The sequence below is a fragment of the Euprymna scolopes genome, chromosome 7 (genome assembly GCF_053919585.1).
Source record: "Euprymna scolopes isolate OS-2025 chromosome 7, ASM5391958v1, whole genome shotgun sequence".
Classification (NCBI taxonomy): domain Eukaryota; kingdom Metazoa; phylum Mollusca; class Cephalopoda; order Sepiida; family Sepiolidae; genus Euprymna; species Euprymna scolopes.
Genome location: NC_136488.1, coordinates 124313426 through 124339614, shown reverse-complemented (window position 1 = coordinate 124339614; position 26189 = coordinate 124313426). Strand labels below are relative to the sequence as shown.

Below are 26189 nucleotides of genomic sequence, written 5' to 3'. Positions count from 1 at the left end.
TTAAGCGTATCTTAAATAGTATGCGACTAATCCATCTGGCCGACAATAATGTTTCGTCCAGTTATATACAACTAATGTTTCAACACGGCTAATAATTAATAAAACAAATTCTCACCTTATCCAGAAAAATGTATTTAAAATATCAAATTTAACAGCTTCAACTCTTGACAGTTACTTCATATTTTAATTTCTATCAGAAGCAACTTAACAAATCAGTGCGAGAATGTTACAGGAAACAAAAAATAAACAAGTGAAGCATACATGCCCCCCCGTGGGTGCACAGTGAACGAGGCATAAAAAATGACTAAGTTCAGCATTGCACCCCCCCATTTAGCACCAAAAGTCCCATTTAGCACCAAAAAATCCTGATGAAATGAACAAACGGTGCAGTTTTAGGCCTTAACATATGTAAATTGGAGTTCTGCACCATGCAAAAAAAGAAATGACTAAGTCCATCATTTGCACACCTCCATTTAGCCCCAAAAGTCCCCAAGGCCTTAACATATTTAAATTTGAGTTCAGCACCATGCAAAACTGCTAAATAGACATACACAGAAAATTTTAGACAAATATGGTAAAATAGTCCCAAAAATGGAGGGTTTTTTTTTATTAGCCCTAAAAGTATAGACAAACAAAATTATATAGAAATCAGTTACAACTTTTCAGAAAATTTTGTAAAAATCTAAGGCATCAATTTATTTTAATAAGCACAAAAGTGTCAATCTTAACTATTTTAACCCGAAAAACACCCGTAGGGGGGGGGCAACCGGAGTCTTCCCGGAAAGTCCGTTCTGCTATTTTTTTTTTTTTTTACTCATATCATGTTTAATGTTTGTGCAAAATTTCAAAAAATGCCAAGGCGTAGTTATTGAGAAAAGTGCGGACGGACGAACGGATAAGGGCGAATTTATAAGTCCACCCTCCTTTTGTGGGGGGGGGAGCAAATAAAATCTTATTTAATGACAAGGATACGTAAGATTCAGACCCAAACAAAAAGAAATATCTGGAAAATTCCAATTCTGTTAAGATTAAGAGGCGTAAAGTGCTTGAAGCTTGTAAAATGACCTTTGCTAATTGTCTTCATGCAACGTGGGAAAATACTCTCGTGGCTTTAACCTATTACTCGCCAGCCTTACATTAATGGGGCGCTCAAAAATATCTACATTTACATCTAAAAGTTTCTCTTAATTCGGTCGCTAATGGGTTAACGATTTCAAGAGTCACGGGATAACGCATTATCATATGTTATGAGAAGACTTTTACGGTGACCAAGCAAAACAGTCACATTGTTAGCTTCGACTATCATATCTCTACAGTGCGTTACGTGTCTATGTACAAAAACCCGTCCATCATGATGTTTTGCGTCGTTGCTAATGAGAAAATATGGCGTCTGTGTGGTTCGAAAACGGGCCAGTCAACTGATTTCGCCACAGATATATATACGAGGGACATAATAAAAGTAATGCTTTCTATTTTTTTTATCCTATTCGCATGAATCATATAAAGACTGCAAATTGTATTATCATGATGACTAAACTTATGCAGTTTCATCTCTGTTATAGATATTGACGGTGTGAGACCAACCAAGCAAATCCTGTCATGGACGTGCGTAAAAGCGGACATGCGTCACTGAATTCCTGGTAAAAGTGCATTGATTATGGTGATGACCATGTAGAATATAAGTTCTGGAGTAGAAAAGATCGCACATTTTAATTGTACTACTTTCGTTTCTGTAGCTCTTCAACTTTTTTAGTTAAAAAAACTTAGTTTTTACTTTCACCGAAAAAAAACAAAAAAAAACTGAACCGATCAACATTTACCGGCGCATATTGAACGTTTACGAAGCCGATGAAGTTGATGTCAGCACGGTTAGGAGATGGGTACGTAGATTTCAAAGTGGCGACAGAGACGCGAGTAACAAAGGCATCAAAAGAGGCTGACAAAAGTACACTGAGAATGGCGTTGACTATGTAGAGAGGCAAGTTCTGGAACAGAAAATGTCACTCGTTTTAATGGTACTACTCCAGTCTTCCCAGCTCTTCAACGTTTTAGTTTTTAAATTAAAAACAGGAGGCCATACTTTTGAAACCACCCCGTGTTTTTGTCATAAAAGCGCTGCTTTAGGTGTGACAAATAACCAAGAATGCATACGACACTACAGCTTTACGTCAAAGCTGTTGAAGTCAAACATGAACGCTCAGGCCCCCGAGCATATAGAAAAGCCTCGACCTTAACATTAAATCCTGCACTTTGAAAAAATGTGTGAGAGAGAGATGGCAATAGCGAAAGAGAGAGGGAGACAGAAGGTGACGGTGGAGGAGGACATGGACAAAGAGAGAGAGAGAGAGAGAAAGAGAGAGAGGACATGGACAAGGAGACAGAGACAGTAGGACATGGACAAGGAGAGAGAGAGGAGGATATGGACAAGGAGAGAGAGAGAGAGGAGGATATGGACAAGGAGAGAGAGAGGAGGATATGGACAAGGAGAGAGAGAGAGGAGGATATGGACAAGGAGAGAGAGAGAGAGAGAGAGAGGAGGATATGGACAAGGAGAGAGAGAGAGAGAGGAGGATATGGACAAGGAGAGAGAGAGAGAGGAGGATATGGACAAGGAGAGAGAGAGGAGGATATGGACAAGGAGAGAGAGAGAGGAGGATATGGACAAGGAGAGAGAGAGAGGAGGATATGGACAAGGAGAGAGAGAGAGAGGAGGATATGGACAAGGAGAGAGAGAGAGAGGAGGATATGGACAAGGAGAGAGAGAGAGGAGGATATGGACAAGGAGAGAGAGAGAGAGAGGAGGAGGATATGGACAAGGAGAGAGAGAGAGGAGGATATGGACAAGGAGAGAGAGAGAGGAGGATATGGACAAGGAGAGAGAGAGGGGGATATGGACAAGGAGAGACAGAGAGGAGGATATGGACAAGGAGAGAGAGAGGAGGGTATGGACAAGGAGAGAGAGAGGAGGGTATGGACAAGGAGAGAGAGAGGAGGGTATGGACAAGGAGAGAGAGAGGAGGATATGGACAAGGAGAGAGAGAGAGGAGGATATGGACAAGGAGAGAGAGAGGAGGATATGGACAAGGAGAGAAACAGAGAAAGAGAGGAGGACAACTTGGACAAAGGAGACAGCGACCAGGGGGACAACTTGGACAAGGGAGACAGCGACCAGGAGGACAACTTGGACAAGGAAGACAGCGACCAGGAGGACAACTTGGACAAGGAAGACAGCGACCAGGAGGACAACTTGGACAAGGAAGACAGCGACCAGGAGGACAACTTGGACAAGGAAGACAGCGACCAGGAGGACAACTTAGACAAGGGAGACAGCGACCAGGAGGACAACTTGGACAAGGAAGACAGCGACCAGGAGGACAACTTGGACAAGGGAGACAGCGACCAGGAGGACAACTTGGACAAGGGAGACAGCGACCAGGAGGAAACTTGAACAAAGGAGACAGAGACCAGGAGGACAACTTGGACAAAGGAGACAGAGAGCAGCAGAAGTTGGACAAGGAGACAGAGAGCAGCAGAAGTTGGACAAGGAGACAGAGAACAGCAGAAGTTGGACAAGGAATCATTTATTCTAAAACCATTTATCAGCTATTTTTGCAGTGCAATAAAATTTTACTAATTTCCTTATTTTACTTAACAATTTAAAACCTATCTCATAAAAAGTACAAAGGATACCGTGAATATAAAATTGAAAAAATATTTTATTTTTATGTATTTTTGTTTTGCTACTTGAGACTGAACTCTCATGTAAACAACAAAAAACCCAAAGAATATTTAAATGATCTAGTATTGTTAACAATCGAGAAATTGTAAACAAAAAGATACATCAAATAACTGCTACTAAACGAAAGAAAAATTACTATTCTACCTACTGGCATATTTTTAATCATGTGAAAATTTTTTTTATTTAATTTACATATAAGACTGGTTCTATATATGCAGATTTATCCAATAGGGTTGCTGTCAGATGTAATGTTTAGCTTCTATTTTTTTCATAACCACCGAGAAATCGAAATTAAAATAAAAATTATGAATTGTTATCAGAGGCATTAAAATTTACTGCTAGTCCGATCTGCATATTTTAGATTTTTTTTTTTACATAGGCATCACCACATTATCAAGGCCAAGATGCCACTCAAGGATAAGGGTTAAAGAGTGTACAGTAGAAATTGGACAATATAGTAATCATTAGTAATGAAAATTTGGTAAATTTGATAACTTATATGGAACGGCTCATCAAGAACTTATTTACGTTAGACTTGAACACAACCATATTGTAGTCAGCCGGAAAGCAGGAAAACGGAAGACAATTCCACAGGCGTGCAGTTCTAAGAAAGAAGCTTTGTTCATGGAATCTATGTTTAGGTTTAGGCACAAATAAAGAGTGGGGGGGGGGAATTATTGATAGTGTTTACAGCTAGACGAGTGTTTCTTGTGAAAGTTTGGCGAGGGGGGACCATAGATTGAAGCTCAGTCGAACACTTTCCATGAAAATAACGATACATCAGAGACAAACTCGCAACATCTCTTCTGTGAGATAGAGGTTGCAAGGAGGAGAAAAGAACATCTCCTACGAGGCTACGAAGTCTATTTTGAACTCTATCAAAGCAGGCCAAGTCCTTTCTAGCAGATCCTGCCCAGATGTGGCAACAGTATTCCATCCTTGGACGTACCTGGCTCTTATATAGATAGAGAATAGCATCAGCAGTGAGATATTTACCGGATCGATAGAAAGATCTCACCATTTTTCCAGCGGCCTTGGCAACAGATTTGATGTACGTGTTCCATTTAAGATCAGGAGTAATGGTCAAGCCAAGAAAAGTATTTTAAAAGTTTTAGAATTTTAAAATAAATTTTAGCATCTAAAATCTTTTGCCTTAGTTTTTTGCAAACTTTCATGTCTATGAAAAAAAAATCTGAAATGAAAAATAAAACGCAGAAAATTTCAGAATTATAAACTATGAATATCAATAACAATATTGAGTTTTAGTTAAGAGTTATTAATTTTTTTATTTTCGATATCTTGATTGTTTATGTTACTAGAATATCAAAATTTTAAATTCTGATTGTTTCTGTACTTTTCTGAAAGTGCAGCCCCCTCAAAAAAAAAAAAAAGAAACAAGAACGCAAAATCTAAAAACAAGGAAAGAAAAAGAAATGTTCAAATTACCCATCCAAGAATTGTTTGTTGCTTTTCATCAAGTGTACATAGTCATCTTGATTTATGACAGCATCTCCATTAGCCATGACTTCCACCATTTTTTTCTGAAAAATATTTTAAAGATTTAGAGGTATAACTCATAAAACATCTCGGGAAATATACTATAGTATTCACCAAAATTATTCGGGGTACAGCCAGTTTTAAGACTACATCAAGTCGTAATTTACCTCCAAGGATTTAGTTAAATAAAAAAAATAAAATTAAAAATAAAACAAATGGAAATAAATAAAATAAATAATGAGAAATGATCTAAATGTTAGACTTGTTTTAGTACATAAATGTTTAAGACTATATCCAGTCGGGATTTCCCCCCAGGCATTTACTTAAATAAAATTACAAATAAAATTAAAAACAAGAAAAATCTGTATAAAAAAAATAAAATGTATACGTACATAAGTAATATTAAATAAAAATAAAAATAATAAAATAAATAATAAAAATAATAAAATAAATAATAAAAGTACATATAAATAATAAAAGTACATAAATAATAAATCAAAAGTGATCTGAATTTTATACTTTTCTTTTGATTACAAAATGCCTTTGTGTATATAGCAACTGCTTTTATAGACCGCCAGGCTGATGTGACGTATCACTGGTTGCTTTAACTAAATAGTAAAATTTAAAAGTGTTTTCAAAATGAAAATAAGACCTGATAAATCAATAAAATAATATTTTTATTGTGTCAGCTTTATTAATAGAATATTAATTTTACAAGATATATTGCCAGTTCTTGGAGTGAATAAAAACGTTTTATTAAACGTGTTATTCTTTTAATTAAATTAAGTAAAATACTTTCAGTTAACGAAGTCACTTTTACCTAGCTTTAATATTTTGTGAGCGCTGCTGAACGTTTATAAATAATATTCTTAAACTACATAAATGTATACATATAATATTAAAATAAATCAAGAAAATGAGGTTGTTTGTCTGTCTGAAATCAAAACTACGTCCCAGTTCTTAGATATTATTTTGCATTTCTCACGCGTTTATTTTCTGAATAATGAAACATATTTATTCTAGCAAAATGTGCTAGAAAGTAACTCACATCTAACGCAATCCTCTTCGTGTACAAAATCCTGATACGGCCTAAGATGGAGTATTGCTCCTATTTACAATGCCTCCCCACGGGACAGAGTTAGACATCAGGGTCGTTTTTTAACGTGGAGAAAAGGTACAAAAAAAAATTGTCTCAGTCGTGGAGGACTGCTCCTCCACTGAAAGAGAACAAGAAATGGAAGTGCATCATCTGAACAGATGCTACACTTTGATCTTGGCTAAATGGATCTGTTGCTAAATCTGTGAGAAGTGCCGCTCAGAGCACTTTCCTTCAGTACAGTATTGACTTAGATATCTGATGATGGGGGGAGGTGATTATCACTTTTCTCTGCAACGTTCCTTTTTTTAACAGAAGAGATGTTACTAGCCTTTTTCTACGCTATCGCTATTTTCATGTTACGTACCCCACTCCAATCTCAAACATTCACAAAAATTTGTATAACGTCAACAACTATAAAGAATTTTCCTTTTTCTGTTTATCTAAAATAGAACGAAACTACCGTGAACAAAGTTTATTTCCAAGAACTTCCGATTTGCGGAATACAACACCACAATACTATTTCTCAGCTAAAATTTTAAATCCAATGTCGAGTTGCCCATTTAAATGATCAAAGTCTAATCAATTAATCCAATCTTCTCAAAAGATGTTGCCCATCGCCAACTAACAACCAAATTAACCCTCATCCTTGAGTGGCCTTTTGGCCCTGATAAATATAAAATATGAGAAAAACTGCAGTAGAAATTTATAGAAATGTATCCATTCATATGCAGGCTATCGGCAGCTCTCTAAGTTTCCAATAATATTTCAATAATTATGTAATATACCTATCGTTTTTATTATTGAATGTGCTTTTTGTGATTAAAATATCTTATGAGATTTCTATAGATAGATATTGAAATGGTTTATGCAAGTTATATTGAGCGAAAGACTAGAAATGTTCAAGATGTAACAAAATTACTTTATTTTAAAAGTGAAATAGTCACCAACTGTAGACAAGGAGTGCATTTTAGCTCTCGGATAACTAATTGCTTTTAAAAATAGACCGAAAAATAAAATTGAAGTAAAAATAAATAAATAAAATAAAAATAAATAAATCAAAGGCCTAAAAATGCAAATCTGAAATCTATTATAGAATAAAACTAATCTAAAATGCCCATGTGACGGGTGAAATCATTATAGTAAGATCACACTTAGTTTGTTTTCTCATTTAGAGGCAACATTTATCGGTTGGGAGAAAAGAATAGATAGTATGGAGTTAATACAATCAATTGTTCAGATTGATTACAATATCATCAAGATGTTATATTCTACGTAAATGCAAATTAACCCAAGTACGCTGATGATTTCCCTTAAATACGAAATCCGAACGTTTTTAAAATGCCCATTTTCTATACGTATATTGTTATGCTACTATTAAGTTCTGATAATGCATTGAACACTGTTGAAGTAAACCCCGAGATTTTATATATATATATATATATATATATATATATATATAATGTGTGTGTGTCGCTCGATCACTATAGATTGTCTAAATTAACGTAAAGATTTATTAGTGCTAAAATTTCCATTAATTCCGCCTCAGTTGGCAATGGTCTAGGGGTTTAGGTCTTCATTAACGGAGCCAAAGGTGGCGCCGTTGCATTCTTAGGATCCTTCGACCAGCGGTAATCGTCACTTCCTGTACTAATAATTGCAAAAGCATGAAACACTGGTGTCTGTAGGTATTAAAAAATTATATAGGCGACCTTGTCTGTGTGGGACGGTCTCTACCAAATTACTCTGTCGATGTTTGATCAAACAAACGTGAAACTAGATATATAAAGGATTCAGACCTGTGCAACAAATTCAATTTAGTTTTAAGCCGGTAAAAATAACTGCAAAAGGGTTCAACTGAAAAATAGGAACTCGGCAGTCGTAAGTCAACTAAACGTACACTTCTACGCATGTGCAGATATACATTTATACGCTTAACAACGTTGTTTTTTTTTAATTTGATATGTATATGAACTTAGTTCAGATGATGACGAATAACGCGGGTTTTGGTTTCGATTCTAGCCGATTCCACCAGGTCATATTGTTTTTACTTTTGAAATCAATACCATCTATTGGGTACAATACAATAATCAATATAAAACTGGGTCTATAAATACGAAATCTACATAAATTAAAATCTCCTATTTATGTATATTATACAACCAATCAACGTGAGATATAAACACACACTAATTATTTCGTGTATATTACACATTATAAGGTGATATAATGTATCGTGTAAATATTTTCGATATTTAATTCATGAGTATAGCTTTGTATGAAAATATATCTATGGCTATTAAGCTCCTCAAAAGCGTTTATATTTCATCCTTGCGGTAACTCAGACTAATATATATTGAATAGAATGTAAGGAGTATATACTGATTAATATTATTTTTGCAGCTTACACATACAATGACAGTTAAAGAACAAAAGTCCCAAACTCGAAATTAGTCCACCTTGGAACACACCAAGACCCAGGATTCGAAACCAGAGTTAGGTGTATGCTGCGCACTGACTGCCACTGAGCAACATAAGTCATAAGACACACTATGGAGTATGCAAATAACGGTGAACGACCAACTAGGTTCTTGCTAATTGAAGGAATGTACACTAATTTGAGAAGATAGATTCATCCTACATTCAGCCGCTCACCGTGCTTCGCATGTTCGGTGAGAGCTATCAGATTTTCCTGTGTGTATGGTGCTGTCTTAGTTACCTAGCCAGCATCCCGCATGCAAATGATTCAAGTTTCGAGTTCTAGATTCGGGTGTGTTCTACTGAAGTTCATCAAGTCTAGGAGTTTCTGTATGTTGTCATAGTGTATGCTAGAATATATATTATATTAAACCGTTATAGATATAAATAGGGTAAAAATTATAGCTCATTGACTTAGAATGAGTGCTTTATGCCAATTTGATAGTTGAATATGGGTATAACTGTGCTCAGTTTTACATTAAATACTTATCCCTATTACAGTAGAACCCCGGGATACGGCATTAACAATTAGTAACAAATTACATTATATAATACACATGTACATAATCAAATAACATTATAAATAACACCGTAAGGTGGGGTAAATACTGTAACCAGGTACCAGAAAAACATTGTATTTCACATCATAATCCGAAAAAAAAAATCCCAGAGTCACCGTATCCCGGGACTCTACAGTAATTCCTAGCTGTGCATCAAACGGATACAATAACACTTAGTTTGTTTTACCCATTTACAAAGAACCATATAACATTTCAGTCAGATCGCTCAACTGCTCTAGTTTAAAATAAAAACTAACTGAGGATAGGATAGACTAAGTGTGACTTCAGAACAGATACATATTTTTCCTCGCCAAAATACTAAAGAAACACTACGTCAACATTTATCTTCCTCCCTCGGCGGGAAGACGGGATGTAAAGTTAGGAAAGTGGGATTTAAAAAGCCAGACCCATTTGCATCTCTTAGTATGGGCGTCTCAGGCGATTAGCTTGAAACTAACCCCTTCTCAGAAGGTGAGAAGTAACGCCTGGAAGAATGGACCTCCTATAACTGCACAATAGAGAACGAACCAACTCAACAATGCCGTAGACTATGATGGCTTTGATGTCAATGTGCAAACAGTAGATACAGATGTAAACGTCCATCGTTTACGATTACATGCGAGAAATGTAAGTAAAAGAAATCTTGGGAAATAAAAATAAAATCTTACCCGAATTTTCTCAACCGGTTGGTAATACCCAAGGTAGAGCAGTAAATTTGTGAATTGTTTGCAGTTCAAAGAACCTGTACTTTCAGCGTCCATAGCTTGGAATTCTTGCATCAAGTAGAGGTCGATGGGTAAGGGAGGAAGAACCTCCATCTTCGCTGGTTTATCACTGAAAAAATACAGAAAAGTTTAGATTGAAAAAAAAAAAAGGTTTATTAAAAAAAAAAATAATAATCAAAATTGTTTTATGTTGTTAAAAAAAATTCTTGGATCCTTCTATCGTTTCAAAGAGTACCTTACTCTCGATGCAAACTTCTTACGTCTATCAAAGTCAAATATGTCATAAGATGGAGGACCTCTGATACATTACAAGACACGCTTTCTTGTTTGGGAGAGTTCAAAATCGATTCCGTAATATAGTGTTTTTTACAGTGTTTTTGTCACAAAAGAGACGTCACTAGTCTCTATATTCTATCATTATTTCCATGAAAAGTGTTCGACGGCTTCAATCATCAGTTTAATCCTGTACAAGAAAGCCGCCCAGCGTTGCCCGGTCGTAAAATACGCATAAATTAATTAATGCAGATTTCTTATAAACAAATACTGTAAGTATTAAATGGCAGGTTAAATTTCTTAAGTAAAAAATAAAAAAAAAAACGGAAAGAAACCGAGACATGTGCATGCGATTATCGTTTTTTTTTTCTAACCAGTTCACTTCTTGTAAGAAAAAAATACTCGAGCCGAGATAGAAACCAAAAACAGTGAGTCAAGTATGATAACCATTAGGCCAGATTTACACTAACTTTAAGTGTTTTCAAACCTACTTATTCTTAACATATGTAATCTGTCTTGTAAACGATTCACGCATGCGCATGTGTGAAACAGTTGACAGATAAAAATCCGATGATCCACGTACCAATTTTTCAATTTTGACCCCTTGAAGCCCTTTTTTTATGAATGAAACCCGATTAAAAAGTTCAAACCTGTAGATCAAAAATTCGTTGAGTATATAGGTTGAGAAGTGTCCTCACACACATTCTCACTTTTATAGATATAGATAACTCCCACAGCAAGAACTCGTCTTACTACCATCACTGCAAAGCATTTCCTCCATGTGCCTAACATAAAATGAAATTTCCATCAACGGGGTTTCTTTCAATATGTAGAACCCGTTATCACAAGATTACTTCCCTAAACAACGTTATCTTCACATCTGATGACAATAAAATAAAATCATGGAAAGTAAAAAGTGGACATTGGATGAGTGATGTTTTTTTGCTGCTTTTTTTGTGGAGTGATTTGTTTGTTTTAGTTTACGGCATATTAACCCTTTTCGGGGCATTTGATTACAAAAAAAAACGTTTTATGCTTCAAGTGTTTATATGTAAAATATTTATTCATGGTGTTTGTATATTGAAGGGGATATCTCCCAGTAATTAAAGAAATGAAATAATTAGGGTCGAACATTATTATTAAAGGGGAATGCTAGAATGGGACTCGGTGATCAAAAGTTAAAAATGAATACATATTGCTATTTAGATGCGATTCCAGAAATTTAGAGAAGTGTCCATTATATTAGAAAAAAAAACTATACAACAAAGTTAGGTCAGAGAAGGTAGAATGGGACAATGGAAATTAAAGAATGTTCTTTGTGTACCAGAAAACATTGGAAGCGGATGCAATATACACGGACAAAGCAGGCACATGTTGGCTACGTTCTGACGTCACAAAGAAATATAATGTCCATATATGCAGTTAGGTTAGAGTTCGAGGTGGAGTTTAAGTTAGTGTCGAGAGAGTTGGCAGTTGAGAGAGAAGAGAGTTAGTCTAAGCCCCTTTCAGAAGCGAGACAGAGAGGAGAGGACAAAATGTAGAAATCTAACGTGACATAGGATTCTGATCATTCTCATCACCAGCTGGAAATAAATGTCTTCGTATTGCTAAGTAAGTCTTTTTCTTCGTTTGTCATCAACCGCAAGGTAATGTGTTTCTGTCTTCATCGTGTTGTAAAATGAACGTTATATGAAACCAAAGGTGTTGACTGTATCCCCCTCTCCAATAATGAATTCCCTCTCTGTGTCTATCTGTCTATCACATGTCTCTCTCTTCATATCTATATCGCTTATTATAAATTCCCAAGTAATCGGGTCATCGTCGTCGCAGTGTACCTCCGTAATAAACGACGTCTCGTCCCCGTTATGTACGCACACCCAAACAACATTTGGTTTGGTTGTTTTCTAGATGAACTTTTATTTTTAATTTTGCAAAACATGATTAAGGGAAAGGAAAAAAACAATATGATTAGTGTTTGGTGCATTTTAGGTCAGAAAGCAGCCGGCATCTTCAGACAGACTGATCTGATAGCACACTAGTGGTGATATTACAGGATGGACGCAAGAAAAGCTGGAAATTTGAAGGTCACATTAGATCATAAGATGCGTGATTGCTATTTTTTGATTGGTTCTTTTGTTGTCGAATGGGTGTGCAATCTGCATACTGATTTCATTACATCTGGCTTATTTATTTCTTCAACAGATGTTTAGCGAAATGTAATGGACAACCAAACATGGACACGGTAGCAGAATGGTGTCAAGGCTCACACGGCAATGGCTTCAATTCAGTTGCTTCGACAACCTACTCCTGATTTCATTGGCCCTCAAAAAGTCCAGACTTAAATGCCATGGATTAATGTGCTTGGAGCTTGTTATTAACAGAGACGCAGAACTGTCGACGTGACATACACTCTATTGATGACTTGAAAACGTTTGGCAAGAGCTTGGAATGATATCCCACAAGTTACCCTTCAAAACGCCCCCACCAGCTTGGATTTCTAGGTTAAGACGCTGCAATGAAGTGCACGGACGACATTTTTAGTATCTATGAGTATAATATAACATTTGTCTTTGAAAAACTTTGTAAAAAATTATTCTTTATAAAAATAAATCGTTGTTTAACAAATTTCCCGCTTTTCTAGCGACCACCCTGTAGTAGGATTCCAATCAATCCATGCCATTCACTCTTATCCTAAAGTGTTTTTTTAAAACACTGATAAGTGAGGCTCATTAGTAAAAGAAAAAAACACTTGCCACAAACCGTCCAGGCAAGTCATCAACTTCTATCCAAGCCATTCGTTGCGATCAATCCTCTCGCAATCATTTAACTGACAACCTATTCATCTCATTGACCTTCATCCTTCAATGACTCTTAGCATTGATAAGTGTTGATCATCAGCAGGTTAAAAATACGTTAAACTTATTAACTCCATTAAAAATTATGTTTGACCAAAGAAACACTAGCGACATCAGATAAATATTAATTTACTATGTCATCTACGAGATTTAAGGATTCAAATTAGAGTGACAGATGATAACTATCGTATTTAACGTGACAATTAATGATGATTATAATATAAGCATTAAGTGTGAAAAAGAAATTTAAGGTTATTTTTTTTTTAAGATTTAGGGGTGTGTTTGATGTTTATTGGTAATTAATTTGCTAAAAAACTTTTCGCAAATACATAGAGTATTGTTGTCGTATTTGGGCTGGCCATTTAGTCTCTTCCCCCTTGGGCAGGGTACATAAAGAGTCTAACCTAATAGCTACCAAACTGTAGCATCTGTCACATCGCCGCAATATTGCAAACCTGTGTTTAGTTTACAAGTACTTTTATCGAATGTGCTCCGACAAACTTATTACACTTCTACTTCCTTAATGTGAATATCCTAACTAATCAGCATTGCAACGAAATCACATCTCTTCATTGTAGAGGCCTGAAAATGCCAGAAAACTGTACTCTAATAAAGTCTTCCCCCGGCTGATTACCTTTGGAATTCCCTCCCTCTGGCGCATTTGCAATCGTCATTGGTTAGAGGTTCGTTCATTTTTTTTTTCGTACAAGAATTTGGGACGCTAAAAAATTTAACCTTGCAAAAGACGATATTGTAATTATCATCAAACAAAGCATTCAACTACTTTATTTATAAGTTTTATTACATAACAAAAAATGTAAAAGTGCAGTTCTTACGATTGAAGACATATCCAATATATTGCTAAAATCGCTGGAAAAATAGTTGGGTCATTTTACCGCTCCAGAAGGTACCTGGCACCGGTGTCAATACTCAACCTCTATAAAAGAGGATGCACTCTAAGAACGAGTACTTCTGCCACATGTGAAGTGACGCTGCTTAGAGCATATTTTCTCCTCTTGAATAGGGTACAAAGTCATCTTCACTTTTCAAGTTAATAGACAACAGTGCACTCATTTGAGAACGACCTAACATATTCATCAAATAGAATCTTATAACAGTTGTTCCTTCAATAAATTTGGGGTTTCTAGCTTACGGCAAAGCAAATCTTTCTAGTTAGTACATTAAGAAATTGAAGCCGTTATAAAACAACAAAAAAAGTTATTGTATACAACAAAAAGAAAACACCACTCCGCCAATTTTGGGAAGAGAGGGGGTTCAATTTCAGAACATTCCTAACACTACAGATTTGAGCGGATCAGAATGCGTTATAATCGATAATATAATCCTGAAAGTTATCCATTTAATAGTCTTGAACGAGTACTGCTGGCACAGGTGAAGTGGTGCTACTTAGAGTATATTTTCTCTTCTTGAAGTACAAAATCAACTTTATAATCTAGTGGGAGATCTCATCCGTAGTAGTAGTGTAGTTGGGGGATTGCGTAACACTTGCCCTACAATTACACGCGCAGTTACCTTTACAGGAGTGTCCATTGTCTCTCGATTCTGAACGGAAACAACGAATATAAAGTAAATGTGTTTAATGTTTTTATATATATATTTAAAAAGTATTGCATTACAAACGATGCAAAATAAAGGTAATCACATATAAATCTATTCTATAAACGGCTGTGTCTCCATATTTTCAAACTATCTCCTCCAAATCTTAAAGTCGCAGAGCGGCGCTAGGGGCCTTAAATGATTGTATTTTACGGGCCATTTTTTATGGGTCTTTAGTCGGTTAAAATTGCTTTTAAGGGATCAAAAATGGGTCCAAATTGAAAAAAAAATCGTGGAACATTTTGTACATTCATCTTAGTTTATTTTAAATTTTTAAGTAGTTTATATGCGTATCACGTTAGTACAGTGGTAACGTCACCAGCTTTGAATGCTACAGTTTCGGTTTCTATTCTAGCTCATGGAACGTAAATACCTTTTTCTTTTTTTTTCTTTTTTTTTTTACTTTTGAAATCACGACTCTATAATAATATATACGAAATCTGAACAAATTAAAATATCATATTTAAGCGTATTTTACGCCCGGGAAAAGTCGGGCGCACTCCCTAGCATTTAGTAAGTAATTATTTCGAAGTTACTTGTGAGCAAAAAGAATAATTATACTTACGCCATTGTTGAAAAAAATAAATTGGAAGAAGTCCGTTTATCATAAAAGTAACTTAGAGAAGTGCATCTTGGCGGTTGAGCTTTCATTTATGGTAAGTGGGCGGAGCGAAGGGGGAGGAGCTAACATGCTTTGCTGACTTTTCATTGCTTCAGGGATCTAGTGATGATGTGTTTGTCACAATGTTGCTGTGTTATGTCAGATCACCAATCTCTCTGATACCGGGTGTTACGCACTGGAAATTATTCGATCGATAAATTGAAATCGAATCGCAAGAAACAAAATAATTTTTTTTAAATATTGATATCGATATTATATTTTAATCAATCCTTCTTCCCCTTCTACATCCTCCTCTAATAATGTTGTGCTCACGTGTCTATTATACTAAAGCTGGGTTAATCAACGTTCAAAGGTTTCTCACCTATATATGTTAATCACGTAAAATACATGCTATGATATTCTCTAATGTTGGGATCGAGTTAGGTTTGAAAATAAAATTCCATTTTAATTCGTTTAATTGAACAGATTTTGTAATTAACTCGCTAAGTGACCTATCTCTTACTGTGTTTCTGGTTATCACTCTCACTCATTGTATGTTGATTCAACCCATATATAAAAAGAATAAAGAATTAAAGTAGTCGACCATAACCGAGGGTGATCCGGAAGCTCCCTTTTCATTAGTACAAAGTGTGGGGAAAGGTGCACCCCTTTTCACAGAATTACCCCACTTACCCTTCATTTTGGTAGCATCTATATATTGATAGGATAGCGTGTGTTATTCATTTTTTGTGTCAGCTTTACAACCGATTGACTGTCGTTTAATTGTTATGAATTTCCATTTCTTGTAATAAATAATTTTACCAAGAATTCTTCATAGTTTTGGTTTCGATTATAGCTGAAGGAAGTCGAGTTTATATATATATATATATATATATATATATATATATATATATTGGTTTCGATTCAAGCTGATGCACCAAAGTCATATATATTGAAATAGCAACTTTATAATATATAAAAATTGATTGAACATTAATTCTATAATAATATATACGAAATCTGCCAGAATTAAAATATCATATTTAAGCGTACTTTACGACCGGGCTACGCCTGGCGTCTCTGCGAGCTTAGATAAATTCTTTTGCAGTTTTAACAAAAGAGCTACAATATCAGGGCGTTTGGCCAAGAAGATCCATAGAGTGAATAAGGTATTTTGGTAAATGTTGCCAGTCACGAGTAAGACTCCAAAGTCTACGTTTATTACTTTTAATCACTTTAGTCACAAAGACCCTGAACCCTTCCCCTCCCCAATTTCTTGTAGGGCCTTGTGCCTAATTTTGTTGTTTAAAAATCTTTTGTTTTTTACTTAATTGTATTTTCAAAATTTTAAAAGCAATAAAATATATAAACAAGATCAAAGTGTAGTATCTGTTCTTCAGATGCTGCACTTCTATTTCTTGTTCTCTTTCGGTGGAAGAGCAGTCCTTCACGACTGAGACAATTTTTTTTTTATTTTTGTACCTTTTCTCCACATTAAAAAACGACCCTGGTGTCTAACTCTGTCCCGTGGGGAGACATTGTAAATAGGTACAATATCAGGGCGTCTCCATTTACGCTGAACATCCAACATCAATATATTACATACGAAAGAGTCCCCTGTGGAATTTCCATAGGCCTCGCTAGTAAAGTACTATTTTATGTGTCACGATTTATACTTAAGTGGCTTTGGTATGACACGACCGATGACTGAACACTCGTCTCCCGATTCATTAGTGAACATACTTACCATTAGGCCGAAGTGGCAGGTCTAATAGCGTTTAATGTCTCTGTGATAATTCAGACAAACATTGGGTTTCTCTTTTCAATTTATCTGCATAACGTGTTTGTACACACAGCAAAACAACATCACTCTTTAATGGAGTACTGTTGCTCATTTCATAAGCGCTTGTTTCCCCTATGGTATTTTTCGCTATACTTAAATGACACAAAATACATGCTAAAATACTGCTTAGTTCTGGAATTAAGTTATGCCTGAAAAGAAATCCGTTTTATTTCTTCTATTTAGGATAAGTTTTAGCTAACTTAATACGTCATCCATCTTTCAGTTAGTGATTATAGAATTGTATATTATATATTTCCTCTTAAACTCCCTCGGTGCATATGGATTTAATTTATTCTAATTTTTTTTATTAACTATTAGCAATTAGTGAATTCCCCTAATTTGCATGGCGTTTTCGTGCACATTGTAAACGCGTACGTAAATTAATTAGCAATACAAGGACTCTTAACCTGTACACACTTCACAAACATAATATGAAAGTAAAGAAACTTATTTTTTAGTCATGAAAGAATAATTTCTTAATAGATTGATGAATTGGCGATTGCAAAGTAGAGCAAATTATAATCATGCGTCACGGATCATTCAGTATATACATGTGTTTGTATACACCATAAACCCATATGTAAATTAGATGGTAAAGCAATGCATCTTAAATCATTTTCTTAATGGGAAATTGCCGTGAAGCCATAAATTTAATAACAGTTTTTGATTTTTTTTTTTAATTTTGCGAAACAGTTACATGATAAACAGCTGATGACCCCCGTTTCTATTTAACGATTGTTTCACTAATATAATTAGGCCGCATTATATGTGTAAATTTTCCAGCGGTAAGTCTGAAATATAGGATTAAGCTAGCAACCCTTTATTTTTAATTTGATTATATATATCAAAGTTTATATATATTTTATATATATCAAATATTTCTAATGTATTCTTTGTCTTACATAGAATAATAAAAATCTTTAATCTGAAACTCAAACATTTCACGTCATAAATTTTTAAATTCGTTGAATGACTAAAATTTGATTTATTTGCTCTATCTTGTATATCGAGCAATTCTTATTTAGGTGGGATAATACTTATAGAATATTACTGCCAGTAATATCTTATAAAACTTATAATCACATGTTTCCAAACCAGCTGATTGTTAGATAATTTTATTCTGAAGTGTATATATATATATATATATATATATATATATATATTATATATATATAATATATATATATATATAAGCAGTCAACCACCTTAGCAGAAATAACCTCCTTAGTGACATGCAATATGGTTTCTGTTCTGCTAGATCTACAGCTGATATGCTAACAGTTATATCCCATAGGATTAGTTAATCTCTCGACAAAGGCTTCCTTTCTGGGGCAATTGCTCTTGACATATCAAAGGCCTTCGATAAGGTTTGGCATAAGGGCCTACTTCACAAGATTTCCAGCTACGGTATAACTGGAAATGTTGTCGCAATAATTAAATCCTTTCTCTCTAATAGGTTCATAAGAGTAGTGGTTGATGGGCAGCAATCAGAGGCCCACAGCATTAATGCTGGAGTACTCCAGGGATCCATCCTAGGCCCAACTCTCTTCTTGATCTACATCAATGATCTACCAAAACACATACTTAAATCATTCGTTGACATCTATGCTGATGACACGGCCATCTACGGCAACACATCAAAGGCCGTAAATGACAAAGCTCTCTCTGATTCTCTCTCCTCTGATCTTGAGCGCGTGGTTCAGTGGGGGAAGAGATGACTGGTTACTTTTAAACCAAGCTCCTAACTTTACATCATCAACGCTCTGTTCCTCATCTAGCATCAATTGAAATGGATGGCTCTCGTCTTGGGAGGCTTCATATTTTGACAAGCTTCTGGGTTTGACCTTTACTCCTGATCTGAAATGGAACACGTATATTAAGTCTGTTGCCCGGGGCGCTGGGAAAATGGTGGGATCCTTCTACCGCTCCAGAAGATATCTCACTACTGATGCCATCTCTATCTCTATTAATGCCAAGTACGTCCAAAGATGGAGTACTGCTGCCACATCTGGGCTGGAGCTTCTAAAAATAGCCTATCCTGCCTTGACAAAGTACAAAATAGACTTTATGACTTAGTGGGGGTGCTCTCTTCTCTTTCCAGCAAACTCTCTCACAGAAGAGACGTTGCGAGCCTGTCTTTGTTTTATCGTTATCTCCATAGCAAGTGCTCGTCCGAGCTCCAATCTCTGGTCCCCCCTCGCCAATCCTTCACGATAAACACTCGTCTAGCTAAAACCACTGTCAGTAATTTCCCCACTCTTTATCTGTGCCTAAATCAAAACGTAGATTCCATGAACATAGCTTCTTTCTGAGAAGCGCACGCCAGTGGAATTCTCTTCCGTTTGCCTGTTTCCCACCTGGCTACAATTTGGATGTCTTCAAGTCCAACATAAACAAATTCCTGATTAATCGCCCCCTTAAGTAAGACACTTTATCAAATCTCCAATACTAACAATTACTACGATATTATCCCATTGATTATTGTACACAAAATAACCCTTATCCACGAGTGGCTTCCGGGCCTTGATAAGTGGTGATCCCCGGGTAAAAAAAATTAAAAATGAAAACATAAATATATATGTGTGTGTGTGTGTGTGTGTATATATATATATATATATGAAATGAATAATTATTTATACACAAAATTTGAATGATATAACTATATACATACATATACATAAAATGAATAATTATATAATTAAATAACTATTTATTTTAACCTACGAACACTAGTGTTTCATGCTTACGCAATCATCAGTGTAGGGTAACTATTCCTGTCGATTATGAGATTTTGCTCCATTTGCCGAGCCCCTATCTCAGGACCACTAAATAATTAAGAACTATTAAACGCCAAATTCTGGCAAGTAGATAATCTAGAGTGTAATTTGCATATTTCTTTGAAAAAATGCGAGCGTTAATTAATTACTTGTTAATTTTTTTTATGGTTTCTTGTTTGATGATTGGTTTTATTTCACTATTAAGCTGAATTCTATTTATTCATGCATAACTAGTGGAACCTTGGAAATTCCACGGGGTACTCATTCATATGTAATATATTGATGTCAGCATTCTGTTCAGTGTAAATGGAAACGCTCTGATATTATTGTAGCTTTTTGTTAAAACTGCAGAAGTATTTATCTAATCTAGCATGAACGTCCGGCAAAGCCCAGTCATAAAGTACGCTTAAATATATTTTAATTCTTGCAGATTTCGTATATATTATTATAGAGTTAATGTTCTATCGATTTTTATATATTATAAAGTTGACATTTCAAAAAAGTAATTATATATATATATATATATATATATCCATATGACTTTGATGTATTAGTTTGAATCGAAACTGAAATAAAAACTTAGAATGTGTGTGTATATATATATATGTATGTATATATATAATTTGAGTTCCTTTAGCCATAATCGAAACCGAAACACAAACTTATGAAGAATTCTTGGTAAAATTATTTATGACTAGAAATAGAACATAACAATCAAACGACCAGGATGTAAGCGTGACACACAAAAGAACACACGCTATCGTATTAATATATAAATTTCTACTTTCTGCATAAAATTTAAGATGAAAACTTTCTACTGCACGAATATATGTTACCTTATTTGTGTGTGTGTGTGCGCGCGCGAAAAGTCTACTAAACTCCTCTCTGAATATTTAGCTTACTGATTTGAAATTTGATATATAGGGTATTTAGACCTGTGACACACTTTCGATCTGGTTTCTATCCAGTGAAAATTGCTGCGAAGGGGTCAAAATTGAAGACAAAACAATTGACTTTGGCAGGATAAGATTTCGCCTGGTGTTACTTTGCTCAAAATTAAACATTTATAGGTCAAAGCCGCTTAATTTCTAACCTTTTGTTTTCATCTGTCCGTAGCTTAGACATACGACGCTGGAAAGATAAATAACGACTAAGGCGTTAAATGTTTGGTTTTCACTTCTAGCAGATGGTTCTAAGTCTTTTTTTTTTTAAAATCATTACTATATATTCGGTAATATTAGAGAATTGACTCTATAATAAATAAGAAATTTGCATGAATTAAAATATAATATTTATGTATATTTTATGACCAGGCAACGCCGGGAGGCCAACTAGCATACATATATAATCTCTACTTACCTACCATATATATATATACATACATGTGTGCGTGTGTGTGTGTGTGTGTGTGTGTGTGTATGTGTGTATGTGAATGACATTTTGTCTGCGTGTCCGTATGCGTTTCCTTTGTCTTAATTTCATAAAAATGTACTTTGTGTCTGTGTATCCTTAGATTTTCTATCGGAATGCCCCAGATAAGTATCGAAAATAGATCATTGTAAAAATCTTATTAAAAAAAAAAAAAAGGAATAGTTAGATTTGGACCGCAGTTAAAACCTTCACACATATCACAAGTGCATATAAAACCAACGTTAAGTTCATTCATAAGACAGGGCCGTGTTCGAAATGAATGATTCTGTTTAGAGAACAATTGATCTATGATACTTAACTTTGAATTTTAAACTTATTGAAGTCATTAAATAAAAATAATTGTATAAAATCAACACTAGGTTCTCTACAGTGCAATGTTGACTACAATGTATTGTGGACTGTCATTGCCGGAAGGCATGTGAAACTTCTTTCCGGTGCATCACAAGGAGTCCTAAACTAAAGCAGGAATTCAGTCTATTTGATTAAAAAGTAAGCATATATATGGTTCAGACAACATCGTCCAACCGAACTTTGTCACATATGCCGTAGTCTTCAAACTTGTACGTGGCCTGGCGTTGTCGTGTTGCCAGGGTTGCGGAGACGGAGTAAGTCAGATTTCTAAGAGTACTAGAAGTCCGAGTCGGAATTTTTTATCCGACTAACTCCTCAAGTCCAATAAAAAATTTTTTTTTTATTATTTATTTATTTTATTATTTATTTATTTATTTTTTTTTTTTTTACATGATTTTCTTGTTTGGTTTTACCAGTTGCACAATTTAACAATTTTTGTATGGTTTTGCTTTTATTTTTTTTAGATATATTTTATACTATAATGCTTCCACTTCAAGATATTTCGATCCATTGGATCACTGCAAATCCTGCCTGGACAGCCGTTTTCGTTTTGGATCAATGAAAATTCGATCTTTGTGAGATCACTGGATTACATCGGATAACAATCGGATTATAATCTGAAAGTTATCCAGTTCCTGAATCAAATGGAATTTGGCAATTGGATTAGTCAAGGACCGATCCGGAATTACAATCTTAACAAAAAAAAAACAAAAAAAAACAATTGACATAAATCAATAAGAAGCAACCCATGCTACTATCGCCCTTTATAACTTTCTTTAATTTTTTTTTTCACATAGAAGTCACCACTTATCAAGGCCCGGAGGCTACTAGAGGATACGGGTTAATGAGTGTACAGCAGTCAATGGGACAATATCATAATAATCATTAGTAGTGGAAATTTGGTAAATTGGATTACTTAAGGAGACGGTTCATCAAGAATTTTTTTACGTTGAAGATGACCAAATTGTAGTAAACTGGAAAGCAGGAAAACGGAAGAGAGTCCACATGCGTCCAGTTCTAAGAAAGAAACTTTTTTCATGGAATCTAGGTTTAGGTTTAGGTACAGAAAAAATTGGGGGAAATTATTGATAGTTGTTTCAGTTAGACAAGTGTTTTTGTGAAAGTTTGGTGAGGGGGGGTCTAAAGATTGGAGCTCAGGCGAGCACCTACCATGAAGATAATGATAAAGCAGAGACAGGCTCGCAACATCTTTTCTGTGTGAAAGAGCTTGCAGGGAACAGAAAAAGGCATTCCCCACTAGGCTACGAAGCCTATTTTGAATTGTGTCAAGACAGTTCCTGCCCAGATGTGGCAACAGTACTCCATCCTTGGACGTACCTGGCTCTTATATAGGTAGAGAATTGCATCATCAGTGAGATATCTGATGAAGCGGTAGAAGGATCCTTCCATTTTTCCAGCTACCTTGAAAACGGATTTGATGTACGTGTTCCATTTCAGATTAGGAATAAAGGTCAAACCTAGAAGCTTGTCAAAACGTGGAGCCTCCAAGACGAGAGCCATTCATTTCAATTGAAGCCAGACGGGAATCATAGCATTGATGATGTAAAGATAGAAGCTTGGTTTTTAGATGCATTAAAATTAACCAGCCACCTCTTTCCCCATTGCACTGCGTGATGAAAATCAGAGGAGAGAGGATGAGAGAGAACTTGGTCGTTTATGGCCTTTGAAGCGTTACCATAGATGGTAGTGTCGTCAGCATGAATGTCTACAAAAGATCATAGGATGTAATTTGGGAGATCATTTATGTAGATCAGGAAGAGAGTTGGGCCCAGGATGGATTCTTGAGGGATTCCAGTATTAATACTGTGAGCTTCCGATTTCTGCCTATCAACCACTACTCTTATGAATTAGAGAGAAATGATTTAATAATTGAGAAAACATTTCCAACTATACCGTAGCTGGAGATCTTGTAAAGTAGATCTTTATGCCATACCCAATCAAAGGCCTATGATATGTTAAAAGCAATTGCCCTAGAAAGGAAGCCTCCGTCAAGAGAGTTGCTAATCCTATGAGATATAACTGTTAGTACATCTGTTGTAGATCTAGCAGAACGGAAACCATATTGCATGTCACTAAGAAGGTTATTTTTGCTGAGGTTGTTAACTACTTTTCTAAGTAACACTGATTCCAGCAACTTACTCATGCCGCAGAGAAGACTTATTAGTCTGTACTGAGAGGGAAATAACCGATCATTTGAATTCTTAAATGCTGGGCATACTGATGAGGTTTTCCAGGGTGTTGGGAATCAATTCTTAAAACAACGCTTAAACAGCTTTGTAAGTATGGGAGCTACTTCTGGTTGAAGCTTTTTTTTTTATGTTGTCAGGACCAGTTGCTTTATTGGAATCAAGGTTTTTGATTAGCTTGGCAACATCATGCACAGATATTTGCATGCCGCATAGCACATTTTCTGATATAGGAGGAAATACGGGTGGAGGGGGGGGAGTTGACAGCCTTGGTTATATAGGGTAGAATTAGTTGCAAAGTTATGGCAAAGAGTTTGGCTTTGTCTGATGCTGACAAGATTACCTCAGGTCCATTGATGATGGTTGGGATAGAGCACGCACTTCTGTTCAGGATCCTGTTTGCTATTTGCCAAAACTGGTGGGAACAAAACCGCTCCTCAGCTACTTTGGACTTAACGGACTGAGCATATGTCTCTCTTGCATTCTTTATTATTCTTTTACAGTGATTGCTGGACATCCTGGAAGCACCTTTAGTCTTAGTACAGTTTCCTGTTTTTCCTTTGATCCTCTTTCCATAAAGGCAATATTATCTTTTAAAAATTTATTCTCTGTATAATGTGTCTTTATTCCCCTCCTCTGATAAGAAGCGTTTGGCTTCGAAATGCTATGACTTAAAGAGGTTTCCCTATCTCTAAATATTGTATTTCCTTTCGAACTGATAGCATAATAAAATTTAATTTAAAATCTTTTATCCCTTTATCTTAAATTATTCTATAAAGCTGGTTGAGTGCATGTGAGTATTTTTATCATACAAGTTAATGTTAAAATGATGTAGAAAATGATATACATGAAAAGTAATAAAATGCTCGCTGAATAGGTGAAGGGGACTAGATTTTCATACCTATATTGTCAATAAAAGTGCCCATGCGGAAAAAGTTTGAAAACTTATTAAATACACCTCGTGAATAACTTAAATTCTTTATCACTGTTATTTATTTTCTACATACTTTAAGTATTTTATATTTCCTGTCGTCTTATAGATGTACAGGCAGACACAGACTTCAGTTTTATTACATCGCCAGATAGATGTACAAGCAGACAGTCAGACCCAGCTTGCTCGGATCATCCGAAAAAAACTAATAGGAAATTAATTAAAATAAATGTTTAAAAGAATATGCAAATTAGCTAGATCATTTGCAGTCTTTTTAAATAAATAGAAAAAAAAAGGTGGTTTTAATATGAATATCAATACAAAAAACTTATAGGTGTGTGTGTGTATATAATATATATATATATATATATATATATATAGTTTAAGCTAATTCTAAGTAGTAGAGTTATATGAATTCATTCCAACAATACACTGAAGTAGTTATCAAAAATGGTTAGGATAGAGGTGTGTGGTTCTAAGATTCACATAACCAAGTGTTGACAATGGGAACAGGTTTCCATTTTCTATTACATATTGCTCATGGTGTGTGCATCCAACAACTTCTTTCAACTAAATCCAACTCGTGCAGCTTGGATATAATCTCACCGAGTACTGCCACTAGAGCTAGGAGTAAATGCAGTCTACCTGCCATCTAGAAACCATTGTTTCTGGTAGATGATGAAGTGCATCAATTTTGGAAGAAAATTTATCTTAAAAAAAGGAAAACTGATTGGGAATCTCTGCTGCTTTACAACTACAACCAGTCATAAAACACCGGGAGCAAATACAGAGAAACTATTAGAAGCCGAGGTTTGCAAATCTGCTCGAAGCTTTATTCAATAATATTCTATTTTAGACTAGCAGGGGTGCCCGGCGTTGCTCGGGTGTTTGGAGGTGTATGCTGTGCAAAAAAACAAAAAAAATGGTAAATTTTTTAAAACTTTGACCCCTATTATGACCCCTTAAAATTTATAGTTTCGGGCTCAAATCACTTTATTAAGTTAGATCCAGGTTCAAGGAACCTATATCTAAAATTTCAAGTGTCTAGACCCAAAATTGTCGGAGGAGTTTGGTAGAGTTCTTAAATGTCAAATCGTTGAAATTTGACCCCTTAAAAGCCAAATTTCTGGCTGACACCCGTCACATCGATTTTCCCAAATCTCAGTACCCGGTATTTCAAATTTCGAGTCTATAGACTAAAAATTGAC

General features: G+C 35.3%; 1 protein-coding gene across 3 annotated transcripts in view; it reads right to left on the bottom strand.

The window, feature by feature from the left end:
- Nucleotides 1-26189, bottom strand: part of LOC145279927 (neo-calmodulin-like) — a 145722-nt gene that overhangs the window by 14765 nt on the left and 104768 nt on the right. For 2 of the 3 annotated variants that reach the window (XM_080131495.1, XM_080131497.1), the window contains 2 exons: nt 10039-10204; nt 5186-5280 (listed from right to left, as the gene is read on the bottom strand). In XM_080131495.1, coding sequence (XP_079987621.1) covers nt 5186-5280; nt 10039-10204 — 261 coding nt within the window. Of the gene's footprint in view, nt 1-5185; nt 5281-10038; nt 10205-15405; nt 15556-26189 lie in introns of those variants that run through there. The other variant, XM_080131496.1, reaches the window with a different exon arrangement.